The sequence below is a fragment of the Macadamia integrifolia genome, chromosome 12, assembly GCF_013358625.1.
Source record: "Macadamia integrifolia cultivar HAES 741 chromosome 12, SCU_Mint_v3, whole genome shotgun sequence".
Lineage (NCBI taxonomy): Eukaryota > Viridiplantae > Streptophyta > Magnoliopsida > Proteales > Proteaceae > Macadamia > Macadamia integrifolia.
Window position 1 is genome coordinate 12866455 of NC_056568.1, and position 19952 is coordinate 12886406.

A 19952-nucleotide genomic window follows, 5' to 3' on the forward strand; every position below is an offset into this window, starting at 1 on the left:
GGGTGGGGGTGGGGGTCGGGGAGGGGGAGGGTAGAGGGGAACAAGTGAGTAAATTAACATATGTCGCAATTTTGAAGCATAAGGTAGTATCTGGAATGACTTGGAGATCTGAAAAAGGTTCCCCACAGTGCAAAGGTTTGCATTTTGATTCATTCTATATTTCAATTGCTGTTAACCTTTTTTGGTTTGGTCTCAGATTTGCACTCGGCGTTTTTTGCATGCATTAATCCTTTGACTCAGTGCAGAGCATGGATGATGAATACGCCACTCCTTCGTTGTAAAATCTCCCTTAGCCAATTTTCCCTGTAGGGGTTTTATATTTGGTCAATAGGAAGAAAGAAATGTCAGTTTTATCTTTCTGTGACTGATACCAACTGTTTTATTTTTTGATGAAATGACTAGTACCAACTTAGTTGAACTAATCTGAATTTGTCTACTTTCAATGTATGAGGTGGGTTACCTCAAAGCACACCCCTTCTGCACGACACAACAGGCACCAAAGTCCATGAAAGTGAGAGCCACCGAATTTGACAGGATGCCTTCACTGTTGAGAATTGAGATTGAGGAGAGAATATGAGAGGGGGTGGTGATGAACATGAGGTTACGGCCAAGGAAATGGGAACAATTGAAGGGTTGTTTCCAGTTCCATTTGTAGTATGGTATTCGGTGAAATAAGCGTGTGAAAGAGAGGTTACAATCAAAATGGTCCCAAATCCACCAGGTCCAGTGTCTCCCTCAAGTTACAAGAGAAGGATTTGGAGAATGCAAAGAAGGGTCAGAGTTCCCTCTCTTGAAGTCTTTTGACAGCACATGATGTGTGCTAACCGGAGTGTCATCTTCATTTTGGTGTGGATGGATTGCAAATATAGCAAAATATAGTTGATAGCTTTCACTTTCACCAACAGCGGGATAAACAAAAGTTGTTAAAGGGGGATGAATGGTAAGGGGCTATATTTGGAAGATAGAAAAGAAAATTTGGAAAGAGGAGAAAAAGACAATTGAACTCATCATTGATTTTATAGTTACTTTCATTTAGAGAAAAAGAAAGCTGTCTAGTCGCATGGCCCTTGCATTCAGACACAAAGGTGTGTGAAATTATAATCCACTCCCTGTGAAATAAAAAATCGTATTTATGTTGATGTTGTTACACACGTTTTATGCTGGTGTAGGATCATGTGACTAGATGGGGGATATCTTGCCATTTACTTTGTTATGCTTTTTTTGTTTTTCAAACATAGCCTTTAGTGAAAAGGCAGCTAAAAAATAGGAAAGAGGTTACGTAGACTAGTAGACCCAAAGGTATATCAAGTTTCCGAACACTACATTTTGGGCCAAACATAATTTGTGAAGGTCCTATTTTGTTGTAAATGTTTTTTGTGTAAATGATATTTTACAAAGAAATTTTCTCCATGAAAAATGTTCATATTTTTATTTTCCCACCTTTTTGTTTGAGACCAAATAGAATCCTAGCGGCAATATAAAGCACTTATAATTTCAGGACTAGGGTTGCATGAACATGTACGGAGGGTAATGCCAATACAAGAAATGGTGTACCAATATAAATCTAAGGTTCAACATGTGGTCAATCTAGACCATTTTCTAGACATGTGTTATATGATTCATCCACATGGCACAACTAGGTGTGTGCCATTATTAGGTGGACAAGTCAATCGGAAAAATTTTCAAGTAAAGAAGTTAATCAAAATGAAAAACCAAAAGGTCTTGCTAGCGCCATGAGAATCATGATAGATCAAGGAACGTGACAACTCGAATATCAACATGTTGTGAGTATATCACGATTGTAGTCAAGTAAGGGTGGGAAATAAAATTTATTTTTTAAACAGCTGATTGGTTGTTGTAATGCTCCTCCATGCTTGTTTCCGTGATGTTAGAGTTTTCTTAAGGTGAGAGGGTTCTCTGAACAAGCGGTATATGAAAGTCCACCAATGAGGTGTGATAGAATGGTTTCGCGCATAGGAGGGCAAGAGAGAGAGAGATAGAGAGAGAGAGAGAATACTAGCAGTAGTAGTAGCATATCCTCCCCTCGGCTCATAGAACATTTTCCCTTTCTTAAATTAAAGTTTTTGCTGCTAAGAGCTGTCTTTGAATACTTCCTGTCTTAACGTTTATGGGGTCATATGAAGCATCTAAAAGACATACTGATGGTGGAAAGCAAACGAAGTTTAGGTCTGGATCCACACTAGAGTACATATTCAATCCTCTTGCCTCTTGTTTATTAGGTTTTGGTTGGGTGATGGTTATTAATTTTGAAAGCAGCTTTATTCACTCAACTCAAATGACAAAAGAAATGTATTCCTTTCATCAGAATTGCAGAAGATCTCTCTGTATTGTACTATCATAGCACTAAAGAATTAGAGAATGAAACGAGAGACTTGATTGGTTCCTCAGTGGTCCAGCCAAAGGACTAGGTGGCTCCAGATTTGGAAAATAGTAAAGAGGGGACCATACTGTGGGTAACCTCCTAGGCTACACTCTACAGGGGAAAATGGTGTATAAACCAATCTTTTTTTTTTTTTTGGTATAAGTGTATAAACCAATCTCAAACCTACTTAAAAAGTGGAAAATTCCATCCAAGTGGACATTTTGGTTTCTTTGTTGTTATCCAAAGTTGCACATTTCTCTTACCAAAAAAAAAGTTACACATTTCTTCCCCTTTGGTTCTGTTGAGACCTTTAAAGGTTCTCGCTTGTGTGGGAAGTCAGGGTATCAATTGGGACAGTTATGAATAATCGGGACAGTTTTTATTCGATTTCGATCTTAAGAAGTCAATCTCAAAATCATCCCATTTGTTAAACAGTTTCACAACTAGGATCCGACCTCATTTAATAATAGAACGGTCCAATTCCAATTCCATAGTGGTTTTGGGCACTCGAACACTCAAATAAATCTGAAATTCCTAAGTACACAAATAATTGAATATATATTCCTTAAAAAGCAAATAATTAAACATCAACTCTTATTTTTCTAATAAGTATTAACTAGGGTTAAGTATACATCCTAAATGGGCGATGGCGGTCCCAATTTCATCTGGTTCTTTATTGGTCTTTTGGTTCCCAATTAGTAATCAACCCCAAAATTATCTTTAAGAACCGTCCCATTAGTAATAGACCGGATAGGTTTGGTTCTAAATTGACACCCTTACGTGGGATAGCATAGTTCCAGTCCCTCCCAATGCTTAGTGATCTAACTGTTTGGAGCCTCTGTTATTCTGCCTCAATAAAATCGCTTAATTAATTTGGACCCTTGATTTCAAAAACTGTTTACTGAACCAGAAAGGAATCTATTCCTCTTCTTCTTGTCATTACCAATTGAGAATCTATCCAATCAAACAAGGGAAATTGGGAAGGAATTTTATCTTCAGAAAGTTTTAGTGGGTATTCGCTGAGAGAGAGAGAGAGAGAGAGAGAAAAGTGACAAGTGATTAACTTCATTCATATAATGGGTTGGGTCAGCTAACTTTGGTCATAAGTTCTATAAAGTCCACATCAAATCCTGTTTCTATCTCCCACTAATGTCTTGGAATCTTCCTTTGATAATCACATAGCTGTCAGCTGGTGTTCAAACTTATGATGATTTTATCACAACTCTGACCTTAAAATTGAAATAAAGTTGCTATGGAGGTAAAGGGGAGGAGTGGGAAAAAAAAAAAAATCAATTGAGTTAATAAACAACACTTGGTAGATTCTTTACCACATGTAAGATTTATGATCCACAAATTGAAAAGATTTTTTTACCCACAAAAAAAAAAAAAAAAAAATTGAAAAGATTCCTGTTGAACAAGAATCCTATCCCTTGACAACTCAGTCCTCTCAACTCTTTTCTTTCTTCTTCTTTTTTTTTTTTTTAATTTTATTATTATTATTATTATTATTATTATTATTATTATTATTATTATTATTATTATTATTTGTAATTACAGTTGATAAGTCATAGTGGATTAGACAATAATAGTTTTATTTTACGAGTGAAATTTTATCCAAATCTCGATATAATAGAAAATATTTTGAATGACAAATGTCAGTCTCATTAATGATATTTTGTTTTATATATAAAGTGATTTTGTATTTTCACGGTTGGTAGGTTATCCTAGATTCGACAATAATAGTTTTATTTTACGGATGAAACTTTATTCTCAATCCTCGATACAATAGGAAATATTTTGAATAACAAATGTCAATCTCATTAATGATATTTTTGTCTTATATGCTAAACGATTTTGTATTTTCCATACCTCTCCTATGCCACATAAGGATGATGACAATCTATGATTACACAAAAATTAATCTATTAATTTTTTAGAAAGAGGAATGGAACAATGTATGTACTATCATAACATAAGAAAAAAGATAATGGAGGAAAAAAAGAGTAGAAGAAAACAATTACAGCTCAGTCCTTAGTTGTAAAATTCATTTATAAATCTTTGTCTTCATCTACTTAGTGATCCATTCATTCTGACCATTGGATATATGGAGAATGACTTAGATATTAAGATCCTATTTAAACCATATGGTCATAATATACAAATATTTCTCCATAGTTATTTCAAAGTTCTATATTATCCTTAGCACCAAATAGAAAAATGACTTTTCTTTTAAGTCTCAAGTTTCTTCTTAACAAATCTAGTCATTGAAGTGTCATTATTTCCTTAGCCATTTGATGTTCTGAGTCTGAAATGCCTGCGGCACATTCTTGGAGTTCCATCCAACCACCAAAAGGTATGGATTAAAAGATTCTCTTTTCACCATAGGTGAAGGAAAACTCGGTCTCTCTTTTTTTTTTTTTTAATTACTAAAATGATGTGTGAATAAATTGCATTAATCAAAAAATAAAACCATGATTAAATGAAGATTTTGTCTATATCTCAACGAACTTGAAACCCATTAAACCCTACCACATGGTTGAAAAATTGCTTCAGTTGAAAAACTTGCTGTCTTTTGATCTTTTTTAGCCCACAATCAACTAAAGACCAGTATTTTCCTCGAGTGGGATTTCTTCGATGGTCATCAATGCAATCGGATATATGCCAGAGAACAATGAAAGGCATTTCGAACCTCCAACAAATTAAGAGGGAAAAGAATAATGACGATAGATTCGTGGGTGAAGGAAAACTTCCTCCATCAAATAATGCTTTCAAAAGTAATGTGACTTCTGATATAAACTTCGATAAGAAAGAAAGTAAAGGAAACAAGAATAAGAATCAATACCTAAAAAAAAATAGAAATGTGACAATTACAATATGCTGAAACATCGAACATAAATGTGTCGAAAGAAATATGAACAGAAACATTTCTTGAAAGGTTCCATAGTAAGGGGAATGTGATTCTTATTTCCAATCAAGCTGTGGATGAAGTTCTTTGGTTCAGGTTTAATGGATGGGTGGCTTTGGTTAATCTTCCCATATTTGTTGGATTCTGAACTTGATATCCAAGTTTAATGTCCGTTATCTTCAGTACAGTTTGTTCAGGTGGTCAGTGGTCAATGGCCAATAAGCCAAATAAATTGGTTTCATTCTCCTGTTTGATCATATAGGGTTTTGCAGGTCAAGTTTTGTTAGAGTCCAGAAAATGGTTGTGGTCTTGGGGTGGTAGAGTTACTTTCTTCAATCTGTGAGTGATTGTGAGGAGAAGGGAGGGTTTCCACACCAACAATATTGTATGAGGAATCTTTCACCCTCCACTAATCATGGCATAGGAAATGATTTCATCTAATAGGAAATCTACTCATATGATCATGGAGGAAAGAAAGTGTCAATGCGGAACTAATATGGTAAAAAGGGGTTAGGGATAGGGAGGAGGAGATGAGATTGACTTTCACATATCTTTAAATGTTCTTGGAAGTTATTACAAATTTTTTTTCCTAATAATTTGGTCCCAAAGAAAGTTGAACTCATTGACTTCTTAATTTTGAAGTGTTGGTCTTTACCAACTGAGCAACTCCTTGGGTTAAGCCTTTTTTTTTTTTTTTTTTTTAATAATTTTGCCCCAACGAAAGTTGAATTCATTGAACTCTTAATTTTGAAGTGTTGGTCTTTACCAACTGAGCAAACCCTTGGGGTTAAGCGATATTTATTAATTTTTTTTTTTTTTTTTCTAATTTCAAGTAGACCTAACCAAATAGAGGTGTAATGTTTAATGGTGTATCATAATGCCTTAACATTTTCCAACTTCTAGAATGGTTTGGCAATCAAAAAAGAGTGGAGAAGGGATTTGGATTTTTGTTTGAGACAAATGAAGATATGAAATAAACATGTCAACCATTAAGATAGACAAGGGTGTCACCCTTTGTTTGGTGGGAAATGTCTTCAAATTGTTGACAAAGGATTAACTCCTGCCTCATGTGAGGGGATTTGTGAGTTAGAAGACTTACGCTTGTCCAAAGGTGGGAAGGGAAGATAAGGGAATCTCTAAATCATGGATTTAGTTCAAGATATCATAGCTGATACTAATATTCATATTGATACATATCAGTTATATCGATATCAATTCTATATCAAAACAATATTTTTTTTTATTAAAAGAATATGGCAATCGACCTATATATTGATACAATCGACTGATATGGATGGTCCAATACCTATTCCTTAGACCACATTCTATTTATCCATATATCAAATTTCATGGTCTATTTCAATCATTTGACCACCTATGTATTGATTATTTATTGTATCATTATTTTGTCTATTGACTTTTTTTCATACCTTAATATTATTTTTGAATCATCTTACATATTGTTGATTTTAAATTTATGTTTATACCATTAGTTGGTGAGATATGAAAACAAATTTTTTTTTTTAAATAATTGACTATAACAATATTATAAAGAATTGAACGTAGTCATAACTTATTACTAATGGTTTATTTGCATAATATCATTAGATGATTGTTTTTTGTTTTAATTAATTATTATTTTCTGTTAAAGGGTTTCTTATGTTGTTAGAGTGGGGAGGAATTTTTACACCATACCAATGGTTGTCCCCAAAAAAGATATTATCCACATGGAACCCAAATATTCAGAGTATGAGAGAAAAAATAATAAAAAATTTATGTGAAAGAGAAATTGTACTTTTACATTGCGGGGAAGATTGTCCCTTGTTTTATTTATAATTATCATATCTTGTTTAATAATGATTAGCAGATATTATCAAGGGTTTATTTTGATGAAATAAAATAATTATGTATTATTGTATTGTGAAGCAATTTTCACTCTTGCCAAAATGGAAATGCAGAAATTTTTTGTTGTAGGTACTAAGATATGCGCGGCATAAAGTTGAAACTTCAATTTATCAGGAGTTCTTTTTGTGTTTTTCCAAACTTTTTTCTATTTATCACAAAATAGAAAACATCATGTGCTCCACGCAATTATTTATGCTACGTGGAAGGATGATGTAGCAATTTCGATTATTGAATATGTAAAAACTGTTTGGAATGGTCATGTATGAAATTTCATTTTAGATTGACTCAAGGGAGAGGGTCCTCCACATCGTCAGTATGGGGAGAATCTCCCACATCACATCAATAGTGATAGAAGAATAGTATCATCTACATAGGCCCCACATGATCAAGATTAAAAATAATAATAATAATAATAATAATAATAATATACGACAATAATACATTGTCATCATGATTAACTTTTCTCTTAAATAAATATACTTCATGTATGTTCATAGATGCTTATATTTCTTTTTCTTTTTTTGAGTAAGAATGCATGCTTATTTTTCAGCTGCCCACATATTGGCATGAACCCTTAATTCTTCATGCCAACATGTGGACATCTGAAATATAAGTGTCTATGAACCTTAATATAGTCATGAATAATCCCAAGCACTCAACTTCATTGAGGTAATGTGTCAATCTCTCTACTGCTTTTCAAAAAAATTCAAATTTTTTTTTTCTTTTTTTAGCTTCCAAATATAGTCTAGAGAAAAGGGTTCAAAAGAACATAATGAGAATCTAGATCAGTCCTAATCAATTCTGACTTAGAAATTAGTATGAATCAACACCCATCAAGTCGGCCTCCAACAATTTTGATCTGAATCATCTAATCCAACTAATTATGATCATCTGATCCAATCGCTCTAATTTTTATTTATAGAACACTAGTTCTATATTTGAATGTCGAGAAAAAAAAAATTACTAAAAATATAATAAAACAAAAATTATAATTACATAATGATTTTCTATCTCTATTCAAATTTTATTTTATTTTTTTCTTTTGGCATCCAAACATAGTCTTCCACCGACTCCACCACTGTTGGAGTAGTTTAATTCTCACCTCCAATTCCCAAGAAAGAAACCCAACTCAAAGATGGAAAGCACGGGAAAGCATCCATCTTTCGGCCAGAGGCCACAAGGAAGCAACCCAAATCCAATTTCTAAATTCTAGCCTGCCACTTGGCACATGTTATATTCATTCACGGCCATCAAGGTGCCTTGGTCTCTCAACTCCTATTGCTTTCATGCGAGACATAAAGCACATCCCACGTGCCACCCATAAATTCGTCACATTTACTATATTACCCACTAACAAAATAAATAAACCATAGATCACAGACCATCAGATTAGAATTTTATCTTTTGATGCACTGTTAGATTAGAATCTCTGATCTGCATATATATATATATATATATATATTTTTTTGAGTATTTATTTTAACTTTTTACATGTGCAAGAGATTCCAATCCTACGCCAAGTGGGGGACCACAGCAACAAACAAGTGGCCCAATTCCCAAGTTAGGAAAAGAAGTACTTGTACTGCTACTACAACTACTACTTAACAGAATTTACGATAGCCGCCGTCTTGAGTCTTGAGTCTTTGACCCTGTAAAAATATTTGACTCAGCAATTTACAAATTTTGTGTACTTTCTTCCTGCGTCAACTCAGTTGAGTAAGACGATCCAAAGACTCACCTACCTGGCCATCTTGCCGGTATCAATATCGATACCGATACTGATATGAATTGGCTGTATCAGGTTGTATCGGATGATTTTACCCTCAAGATTCTAATTTATTTATTTTTTTACTAATTTACCCTCAAATTTATTATCAGAAAATCTATTATAAATATACAATTAATTCTGATATGGAACTCAAGATTCGATATCGATTCCTAAAACATCCATGTGCTTTACTATAATTAAAGCATATGTATGTCTTTTTGTGACGCGTAATAAATTTTAGGGAGAGGGTTCTTCACGCTACTAATGTTAGGAAGAAACATCCGAATATACATATCACACCAATGAGTATCTTAAAAAAAACATCATTTTTATGGATTCACATTTATAGAGTATGTGAAAAAAAGATAATCGCGTGAGAGGAAAATTGCATATTTGTGTAATGAATTGTGACAATCATTTTTTCTAAATTTGGGAAATTATTGTAACTCTTCTATGCTTGTCCTACATTTACTCAAATTTCTCTATTTCAAACTTTTTTCTTTGGATCCTCTTAAAAACGAACTTTCACATCTTTTCTAGTAATAGAGAAATCACTAAATTACCCTTGGGTCCCCTCCCCTCATTTCCCCCCTCCGACAATGCCCTTTTGCTCACCCACCTCCGTGGTCCCCTTGGTCCCTAAATTAGGTTTATGTCAAAATACAACCACAATCAATTCTATTACATGGGGGAGCTTGTCGGATAGCCGTGCATAACGTCTACTTTGCATATGACATTGCTTACGCTAGGATAGGGGAGACGCAAAGAATGTAGAAAGAGGAAAAAGATCTTCTCCAATTATTATGCCACCGATTAGCCATTCGACAGCTAGGTGGATTTGGGGATGAGCATCCATTTGTTGGGATGGATGTCCAAGTCCTCCCAACCGTTGGATGACTAATTGAGTGCTAATTGGATGACATTCTAAGTGGAGAGGAGCCATTTTTGTAGAAGAAGCTCTCAGAGTCAATGGTGGTTGGAAGGGGATACCAGACGATGTGTTGCAGGAGGGAGCGAGGGTAACCTAGGTATTTTGAATTACAAAGGGAGGAAAAAGGGCTGAAATTTTACGTTGGGGGGTGGGGGGTGGGGGGTGAGGGGTGAGGGGTGGGGGGCGGAGACTATGAAAAAAAGGGGGAAATTAGATTAAATTTGAGGGAGTACAGCAATTTTCTGAATTTTGATTAAATGTGGGACGGTATCAGAATTTTTTTAACCCGGTCTAGCTCACCTCAACTCGCTCTACTACTGAGTCTGGACAGTTTTTGTCAAACCCAGTTATGGAGAGATATATTATTGCCCCTTTCTTTTTTCTCTCTCTCTCTCTCTCTCTCTCTAGAGAGAGAGTAGAGAGAGAAAGCTAAAGATCCAGGGTGCAAATTGAGTAAACGAAATGTCTTTTTCTCTTATACCCCAGGTAGATTTCCTCGTCTCTTCTCTTCTCTTCTCTTGACTCTTTGATTAAAATCCTTATTTTTTTAATCCTCTCTCCTCATCGTAACAATTCTCTGTCCCTTACCAACCTCATTAGCCGCCGGCATACGGCCTTTTTTTTTCTGGTGAGTGGTCTTTTTATTCTTCTTCTTCATCTCCGGGGTGTCATCATCTTCGCTTCGCGCTCCGATCGAGGTGTCTGATTCGCAGGAGACGGCACCTTCGTTCGGTATTTCTATCTAATTCTGGTTATTCCATTACTGTTGTTTATTTTTTGTTTGGATTCCAGTTCGTGATTTCTTTTTGTTTGGACTCCATTACTCTTGTTCGTCTCAATTTGTATTATAGTTTTTTGGCGAGTTTTGGTTGGAGAATCGGCTAAATCTCGCCGTTTTTCTATAATTCCTGTGGAGATCTTGTTCTGGGTTGTCCGATTTGGATCCGTTTTCATTATCTTTCAATCGATCCCTCCCCCCTCGATCCCTGATTTCGCGGGAAAAATCTGCTGCTCATTCAGTATTTCCGGAAGGCCACAAATTTTAATCAGATTTGGCCGATTGTCGTCGTTTGGATCCGTTTTATATCCTTTTTTGTAATTCTTTCCAACGGATTCATGTTTTCCGTTTCTCTGGATAGTCCAGTTGACAACACTGCCAGAGAACAGAATCGATTTCGGCGGAAGATCCGGAGGTTCCGGTGATAGAGGCATAGAGCTCAAATCTGGTAACTTTCTGGGAGATCTGATTGGATTTGGTCCGTTTCCGTGGGGCTGATAAAACTGGTTTTGACAGAAAATACTCTTTCCTCTCATCTTATATTTTCCACAGGTCACACCAGTCCATTCGATCTGACGGCTGAACAGGGGAAGCATGATGAAGTGATTGAAAAGGGGGAATTTTCAGTGAGGCTGGCGCCCGCTCGTCTATGAGATAGACAGATGGATAGATCGATCCATAGATACTGAATTATGATGTCCCTCTGCTCGGACCCTTCGTTATTGTTCTCATCATCGCTAGGAGCCAATACCTACCCTGCCCTCAATCGGCTCTGCATCCGAGTGTCTTGCCAGATGCTTTCTGCCAGTGCCCTGCAGACTTACCAATATGATTCTTCAAGCCGATGAGTCGAAGAGGCTACTTGATTTCAATCTCCCGTGCTTGACGGACAAACCTTCCTCTGATTTAGTTGGAGACACAAGAAACGTTGTCTTGGAGATGGGATCTGATGTAGGAGATTATGATGGTCGCGGTCAACATCGCCGCGTTGCTGCTGCGTCTTGTGATTCTCTTCTTCCTGGTCTTCATGATGACATTGCTCTGACCTGCCTTGCCTGGGCACGCCGATCAGATTATACTTCGCTTGCTTGCCTCAACAGGAGATTCTATTCGTTGATAGAAAGTGGGTGCCTATATGGACTGCGGAAGCAAATGGGCATCGCCGAGCACTGGGTTTATTTGGTCTGTGACCCTCGGGGGTGGGAAGCTTTCGACCCCATGAGAAAGAAATGGATGAGATTGCCCAAGGTCCCTTGCGATGAATGCTTCAATCATGCAGACAAGGAGTCATTAGCTGTGGGCAGTGAATTACTGGTATTTGGTCGGGAGTTGTTGGATTTCGCCACCTGGAAGTACAGTTTGGTTCATCGGAATTGGGTGAAATGTCAGGGAATGAATTTTCCTCGATGCTTGTTCGGTTCGAGTAGCTTTGGCTCGATTGCCATTGTTGCAGGAGGAAGTGATAAGAATGGAAAGATATTGGAATCTGCTGAGCTCTACGATTCTGTGACAGGTAGTTGGGAACTGTTGCCTAACATGCACTCTCCGCGTAAGTTGTGCTCTGGTTTCTTCATGGATGGGAAGTTCTATGTGATAGGTGGGATGTCAAGTCCTACGGTCTCTTTGACTTGCGGGGAAGAGTATAATCTTGAAACGAAGAAATGGAGGAAAATTGATCGCATGTACCCAAATGTTAATAAGGTGGCTCAGGCACCTCCGCTTGTGGCAGTGGTGGATAACCAGCTCTATGCGGTTGAGCACTCAACCAACATGGTGAAGAAGTATGATAAGGAGAAGAACACTTGGTCTGTCTTGGGGAGACTCCCTGTGAGAGCTGATTCTTCAAATGGTTGGGGCCTGGCTTTCAAGGCATGCGGCAAGGAACTGCTGGTTGTAGGTGGGCAGAGGGGCCCTGAAGGTGATGGTGTTGTGTTGAACTCTTGGTGTCCAAAATCAGGGGTCAAAGATGGGACCTTGGAGTGGAAGGTGCTCGGAGTGAAGGAGCATGTTGGGGTGTTCGTCTATAACTGTGCCGTCATGGGCTGTTGAGCACTTGTTCTGCAATTTATTCACTCAGGAATCAGACATTCTGCAATCTAACCAGGTCTTTGAGGCTGCTGCTCCTTCACATGTTCTCACCACAAAATTGTGTGGGCGGCCTTCATTGATTTGAATATTCATTTTACTCTTTGACAATTTCTGTATTTGGATATGGTGCTCAATTTCATGATCACTGTCTCATGACTTTTAAGGGGAAGACTAGTGATTAGGTACACTATTGGTGCAGCTCTCTGTTTCCTCTCCACAGCCAATTTTCTGTTGAGAACATAAAAGGCATTATTTATCAAGTGAGGTGAGTTTCTTACCGATGATACATGGTTCTGTTGAGGATAACTACTACAGATTAGGAACACAAGAGTATTATCCTGCATGTCATACCGTTTCAAGTTCTCTTTTTTCAATCCATGATCAATTCTCTCTACCAATACATAGAAAGCTTTAAGGATTAAGGGGTTGGAATTTCTCATTATTGATGTGCAGTGTTGTGTTTGAAAGTGGACCCAGTCTGTTCTCTGCTATTTAAAAGCCATCTGCTGCATGATTTTTGCTCCATTTTCAACTTTAGTTAGAAACTTGTCATAGTTGCTTTAGATATTTACTTTTATACACTTTTTCCTTTGCGTAGATTCCTTATACATTTATTGCATTGAATTATTCTTCCTTGTATCTTTTTTTTTTTTTTTGGGGTAGAATTCGTCCTTGTATCTAAGTTGCAACCGAATGGATGTGTACGGGCATAAATATTTCTCCTCAAGAGAATACCTGATGTATGACAGTTATTTCTCATCTCCTTCGCTATTTTATGAAGTCGGACTCTCAATCTGCCTTCTGATAAATATTAAGGGGAAAAGATTGATATGCTGCCAGTATGCAGTTTCTTTCTCACTAGTATTTTTGTATTATTCTTTTTCATCTTTTAAAAAAATGTGGGGTCCACACGGATGATACCTTTTTCAGAACACCCATTGGTGTGGCATGCAGATTCCTCCCCATGCTGGCAGCATGGGGAACCCTCAGAATTAATTTCATCTTGGAATTTCTTCCAGTTTTCTTTCAAAACCTCCATTGTTCACATTTCTACTCTATTTCTCAACCAAGTCTCTTCAGGTTCTAGCAAAACCAGGTGTTCTCCTTCCCTTGTATTCTTCAGTGCTCAAATCATGTTTCCAAGCATCATGTTCATAAAGAATCCCATTGCATATCTTCTGTTACTGTTAGGGGTTCCACTTAAGATCTTCTTAATTTGACCCAGTCCTGAGATAGAATCAGTTCCTGCATCCTCCTGTAGTATTCATCTTCTTGAAATCAGCTTGAACTTCCCAAACTTATAGGTGCACTTGATACACCATCATATATCCGATTTGGCTACCAGTTAAAAATTGAAGACTCTTCGAGAAGTGGATATGCTAAGCGTCTTAGGGTCTATTCGTCAGTGTTTCTTTAAATATTTCTGGTGTTCTTTTGTTCAGGACAAAAAGAACCCAAATATTGAGAATCAAAAGGACAAATTTGTTCTTTTATTCTGGATTTCCATTGAAGGATACATTCGATTAAAAATGCTCGACACCCAAACCCATAAACCCCCTTCTTCCCTTACACTACATCTCCCTCTCACTGAGCCAACACTCCCCAATGGGCAGTCTCTCACCTCTGATCTCCCCCTCTCCCATCTCTGTCGTCTCTCTCATCTCCACCCTCTGACACTCCAAAGTTCTGCAACCCCTGGCCCCTGCCCCCCTTCTCCCCATCTCTCTCATCCCTTATTTCCCTCATGAGACCAACAAATTCTTTTATGCAAAAATGAGTATTCTTTTGGAAAACTGAGACCCGTATCATATGTGTGTGAAGTGATATTGCTTCTGCTAATGTTGGTCAAGATCCAGAAATGTCAAGGATGGAACTCTCGGCAGCAAAACCGTTTCATTACATTTTTTCTGGAACATGTCTGAATTTCGCTGAACTTCACCAGAAGAGATGCCCTAGCTGGAGAACTATCCAATGGTTCTAGCAGTAGCTATTTTGGAAGATTTTCATGCTTAAGGAAACTTACTGCACTGGCCCCCATTGCCCATGTTGTTTTGGGTTCTTACTCTGATCGATGACCTTGCTTGCAATATCTTATCTGGATTAGTAGGTCACATACTGTCCTCACTCATTCTCCTTATAGAAAGAAAATGAACAGGACGATAGTAAATTTTCTTAGTTTAGCAGGGTTGCAACATCATTTGATGAGAATAATATTTTAGGTTGTGTGAGGCATCCCAATATTGTTCCTGTTTAAGGAATGAATGGCGCATTAGATTTTTAATCCACCAAAGTCTCTCTTTTCTAGCTTTCATAGCTTAAGGATCTCCCATGGTGATATTTGCTCTTCCAGTCTGATGCCGTCCAATTCATTCTGGTCTTAACTGCACATGTGCGACAAGCCTCAGTTAAGAGGTAAGTTAAGCTCAGGGGAGTGGACGCAAGAGAGCTTCATTATATATTGTTTTTCTCTTCATTGTTCCCCCCCCCCCCCCCCCCCTCACATCAAGCTTTCAAATTAGAATTTTTATTACAGTTGTGAACTTGATATCAACGTTTCATAAACATGGAATGGTGAATCGAAGGCCAGTGCCTATTAGTCCGAATGGGCAAAATGTAATTGTTTGTAAATTTTCTACACAAGCTGCCAGCATAGTTGGGGACATTAAACTAGAACATAACTGTCGATCAATGATTTCCTCATCTCATCAACAATGGAGCTAGGTTGTCCTTCCCTCAACTTTAAGACACTTTCAATTACAGATAACTCTGTTGCTGTGGTGTCCGACCCATAAAATGCTGTCCGGTCATTTACAGTCATACCAGCGGCGATGACTTCGCTACCCCGGTTTACAGTCCCAGCCACCAGTGGAATCTGAAGCAGAGTTGAAAGCTCATCCAACTCTTCCAATGATGTGAGGGGATGGACCTGTTGCAGCAACAATTGTTGAGAAAATGATCATTTGAATATTAACATCAAATCCTCCAAACCAGAGAAGACTTCTCACCAATCCACCTCTGTTGGAGAAGGCACAGTAACTGCCCACAAGTATGTTTCTTGCAATTGTCTGCCTGAATACTTCAACTCCAAGAACATCTGAAATTATCTCCTCAGTTTCCTAACAAAAATCAAATGGTAAATCACTCCAGCATGAACATGTTTGATAATGTTAGTTATATTTATCTGAGAGGTATTTGCATCAGATATAATTAAAGTATGAAAGGAAGCCACCTACCTCTGCCCTAAACTAAGCAATGGGGAAATAGGTCTGGTTGATGATGTGAAAACTATATTATGAGTCTTGAGGGTTTTCTGTATTCATATTTTTCCTTCTAGGGTTTATGTGTAAGTACATATACTTCAGGGGCTTTCTTGTAATCTTCAAGAAGGATTAAGATCCCCATGCTGCCCGCTTATAAGAGTCTGTTTTATTCATTTTCTCTCTCTTCCTGACAATTGTAGGCCCTTATTAGCAATACTGTCCCGGAGCACTATTATTGGTGTGGTCTGGGAGATTCCTCCTACACCGACCATGGGAAACCTACCCTTTACGGGTTAAAGAATGCTACCTCATTAGTGTACCCTACGTCCACACACATGGGGAAGTGGAGCAAGGGCATGGGCGTCTTTGCACAGCAATAAGGAATGTGACACGATTTGTCAGTAAAGGGTCGAGAGGAGAGGAATGTCAGGTAGAGAGAGAGAGAGCCACTAGCTATAGCTGAAACAAGCATACTGATGCTCTAAGTTGAATTCTGTTCCCTGGGAGGATAATTGCCCTTCCCTAACAATTTTGGGCGCTAAGCCCATAAAACCCCACTAAAATTGGATGCTTTAGAGGTCTGAACTATGAACCATATGGGCAAAAAGTTCCAATACCCTAAAATGACCCTAGATGTTTGTGGAAATTTGTGTAAAATCTATGGAACAATCAAGTCAAAAGGTTTGATCAACTAGACAAACTAGTAAATTAATTAGTAGGGTAAAATGCTGAAAACTCTAATATGCAGTACAGTTTTGGTTGTAGGAAGATGTCCAACTGAAAATGAGTTTTCTGTAGAAGTGTGCTTTTCTTCTTTCTTTTGGTAAAATTTCCTGGATAATGTTAAATAAAAATTCTACTGCAAACATATATAAACCAAATCAGGCAATGGCAATTTTTAATGTACATGAAAGAGTCAAGAAAAATGTAAACATTTTACCTTGCCAAGATCAGTATGAGCAAGAGTAACATGGTCATTGCAAGCAATGCAATTCCCTAGAGCAGATAGTCTCTCTTCGACACGTTGAACAACAACTTGGTCAGGCAGACTGTTTCTCAAGTGTTGAAGCTCTAGAATGGAAAATATTTAAAATAAAAAAAAGAAAAAATTGTTGTATTAGATGTGATAGAAGTATCAATTAAATGACTGAATTTATAATAGTTCAGAAGCTAACTGCACAAACCAATAAAATATAGTACAAGCTTATGGAAGAAATTGATTCTAGAACTTATTGTTTATAATGCTATTAGCCAAACCATACTAAACAAAAATGGCAGACAAATAGAAATTATTGATGAGACAACAAGACCATTAGACCAAACCACTTAAAGGGACGGTATATGTAGGCCTGCAAACTAAAGCTTCTACAACTACATGAGGGATAACGATGACACTGGACTCAGGAGCAAACTTAAATGAAAAGCTATTCAACAAAACAATCCACTTTCTGCCATGATTTTGAGGCTTGGAAGTTTCTTTCATGATTGACCCACTGCAACCCTCTAGGCAGGCATTGCTCCTGCGGTTACTTTGTTGTCCAACTGATCTACTTCCACACAGAAATATTTAGGGAGCACCCAGTGCATGAGGCTCCCGGATGTTTGAGGTCGGGGGGAGGGGGGCGAGAACTACACAGCTTTACTCTGAGAATGTCGAGAGGTTGTTTCGACCACTTGACCACCAGGTCACAACATTTGTACCTTTACCTACTTCCACAAAGAAAGCTGAAGAAAATTACTCAAGAGACACAGAATCTCCCATTATATCATGCCTTTGTAGAGAAATGCAGGCCTGCATAGGACCTTTGTATCATCCTTCTTCATGGACATTAAATGAGTGGAAGCAGTCTACCTGCTATAAAACCCACAAGAGATTCTCCAGCTTGGAAGCAGTCTACTATGACATAAAACTCTCTCATCACTTAAAACTTCTAGATAATTAACAGTAACATAAAGAATAAAACTACCACATGACTAACCTGTCCCATATTTACCTTGATCTGTGGTATTGTGTGGCAAGAGAAGGCCATTCTTATTTCCTGCCATGAAAAGCAAGCAATAAGGTTAAGGCAAGTAAGATAATGGAAATTGCTCAAAATCTTCATGGGGTTCAAGCCTGATTCCTAAAGAACTTCAGAATTCTTACCAACACATAGTCGTCCAATAATTCTAGAGCCTGCTATGGATGTTTTAATCAGAGGGATAACACCTGCTAGCTCAGCTTCAAATGTGCTGCAGAGACTCAGAAACTTATTCTTCTCGATACAATTGAGAGACAGGAATCACATTATATAGTTCAAACATTCTCACCTGTAGAAGTTCTCTGGTCCTTCAATTGCAACCAGGCAATATGCATTTGTCAACTTGGAGAAAACCCCAATATCACATGAGTTCTCAAACTGGAGTCCTGCAGTCACATTTTCAGAAAGTTTTTAGAATGAAGTCTTCAACAAGTGGTAATCCATCAGTGAAATGTTTTTTCAGATATAAACATATAAGTTGAGCAAATAACGTTATATACGTTTAGCAACACATTCTCGGGGTAAGGCTGCATAGTTCTCCCCCCAACCCCCCGACCTCGCACATGCGGGAGCCTTGTGTATATGCCCATTTTATTATAGTAACGCTGGACAACAACTATAGGAAATCATTTTCATGTTTTAACATGTTTGTGTATTCAAAGATGCTCTTCTCCATCTTTACAATACAGAGGGGAAAAATGTTTTCCTCCTTTCACCTCTCCTATTGCATTATGAAATGCTAACCTTTATGCCTATCTCCTCTTCAAAGTATCACAAAACCAGAAAAGTTTGGCATGTTATGTTTTTTATGTGCTCCAGATTAATCATCCATCTCCACATTCAAAGACAGTATGTATGTACAAACATCAATTACTCCATTTTAACACACACCCCCTTCCCCCAGTGTATAATCCTTACACCATGTGGACTACTGCACAACTCCACCCCCACTAGAACTACTAGGCCAGGATTACAAACAAACAAGTAAAACCATTTAAGAATTAGTAAATTCTAGCATATTGACAGAGTAAAAGACCACTTTGAAAAATTGGACATAGGAATTCAAGTGTACAATGGTTGAAGGAATAGCTAGCATTTATTGAATCTTATAGAAATCCATACCCATTGAATAAGTGGGTTAGTTAGTTTAGAAGGTCAAAATGGACCGGCTTCCTCTGTTTAAATTGTTTAGAATTGAAATGGGTAGAGGTAGATGTGAAGGTTGGGTAATGTGGGTTCCTAAAGGCATTCAGAACTGTCTAAAGTTTCTCAAAACCAAATCAAAATGATTCCAATATGTTCTTTTTCTACAACCCAACATTGAGCAAAAGGTTCTTTTGTGTTGTGTGCAAGAGGTTGATTAGAGGAAACAAGGAATCATCAATGCTTTCAAGTTGTTTCAGAGTTCTCTATGAAGCTTTTCAAGTAGAAACAACAGAAAATGTTCCTAGGAGCACTTCGCTCTCAGTAAAAGCTAGATAATGAGATTCCCCACAAAACCAGAAATCGTGTAAGAGATACTTACGGATTGCCATGAAGAAAATGATGATGGGAAACCCCAAATCTTAACTTTTGGAACTTCAAAACCTGCAGCAATTGAAATCAAAGCATCACCAATTTCAGGTTTTGATTTTAAAAGGGCATAGAGAAAGTGGAAGAAGGCTTATTGAGGTTTAAGGTCAAACTCTTCAAAGTCAAAAGCATCTTAACTGTGTTATCGATGGATCGATTTTTGCCACGTGGTTGAATCAATGCAAACCGTTGAATGAGAAAAGGACATCATCTTGTACTGGTCCCTTATCAAATATGCTCAAGCATAGCATAACATTTGAGTGCTTAACCACCTAGGTTTTCCATTTAATCTATATTTTAGTGTAGAGTGTAGCCACGCTTTTTTTTGGGGGGGGGGGGGG

The 19952-nt window shown here is 37.5% G+C and overlaps 2 protein-coding genes across 3 annotated transcripts; one reads left to right on the forward strand and one right to left on the reverse strand.

The window, feature by feature from the left end:
• The first annotated feature begins 10296 nt into the window (after positions 1-10296).
• LOC122058278 (F-box/kelch-repeat protein At5g60570-like) lies at positions 10297-13018 on the forward strand. The gene is made up of 3 exons (XM_042620890.1): positions 10297-10624; positions 11037-11118; positions 11223-13018. The coding sequence occupies exon 3, from the start codon at positions 11499-11501 to the stop codon at positions 12717-12719; it is 1221 nt and encodes a 406-aa protein (XP_042476824.1). The 5' UTR covers positions 10297-10624; positions 11037-11118; positions 11223-11498; the 3' UTR covers positions 12720-13018.
• Positions 13019-14921: 1903 nt separating this feature from the next.
• LOC122058280 (eukaryotic translation initiation factor 6-2-like) lies at positions 14922-19692 on the reverse strand. Of its 2 annotated transcripts, none has more exons than XM_042620896.1 (7): positions 19565-19692; positions 18329-18425; positions 18165-18250; positions 18013-18057; positions 16959-17089; positions 15764-15874; positions 14922-15684 (listed from the first exon to the last, which is right to left on the reverse strand). In XM_042620896.1, the coding sequence occupies exons 1-7, from the start codon at positions 19572-19574 to the stop codon at positions 15421-15423; spliced, it is 744 nt and encodes a 247-aa protein (XP_042476830.1). In that variant the 5' UTR covers positions 19575-19692; the 3' UTR covers positions 14922-15420. The 2 variants fall into 2 exon arrangements, with proteins under 2 accessions (XP_042476830.1, XP_042476829.1); XM_042620895.1 differs by having other exon boundaries at positions 17998-18057.
• Positions 19693-19952: the final 260 nt, after the last annotated feature.

Coding starts and splice junctions, on each gene's coding strand:
- LOC122058278 (XM_042620890.1), top strand. CDS start 11,499: ATGATTCTTCAAGCCGATGAGTCGAAGAGGCTACTTGATTTCAATCTC.
- LOC122058280 (XM_042620895.1), bottom strand. Junction 18,058..18,164: donor TATTGGACGACTATGTGTTG/GTAAGAATTCTG, acceptor TTTTCATGGCAG/GAAATAAGAATGGCCTTCTC. Junction 17,090..17,997: donor TCAAGGTAAATATGGGACAG/GTTAGTCATGTG, acceptor TTTCCATTCTAG/AGCTTCAACACTTGAGAAAC.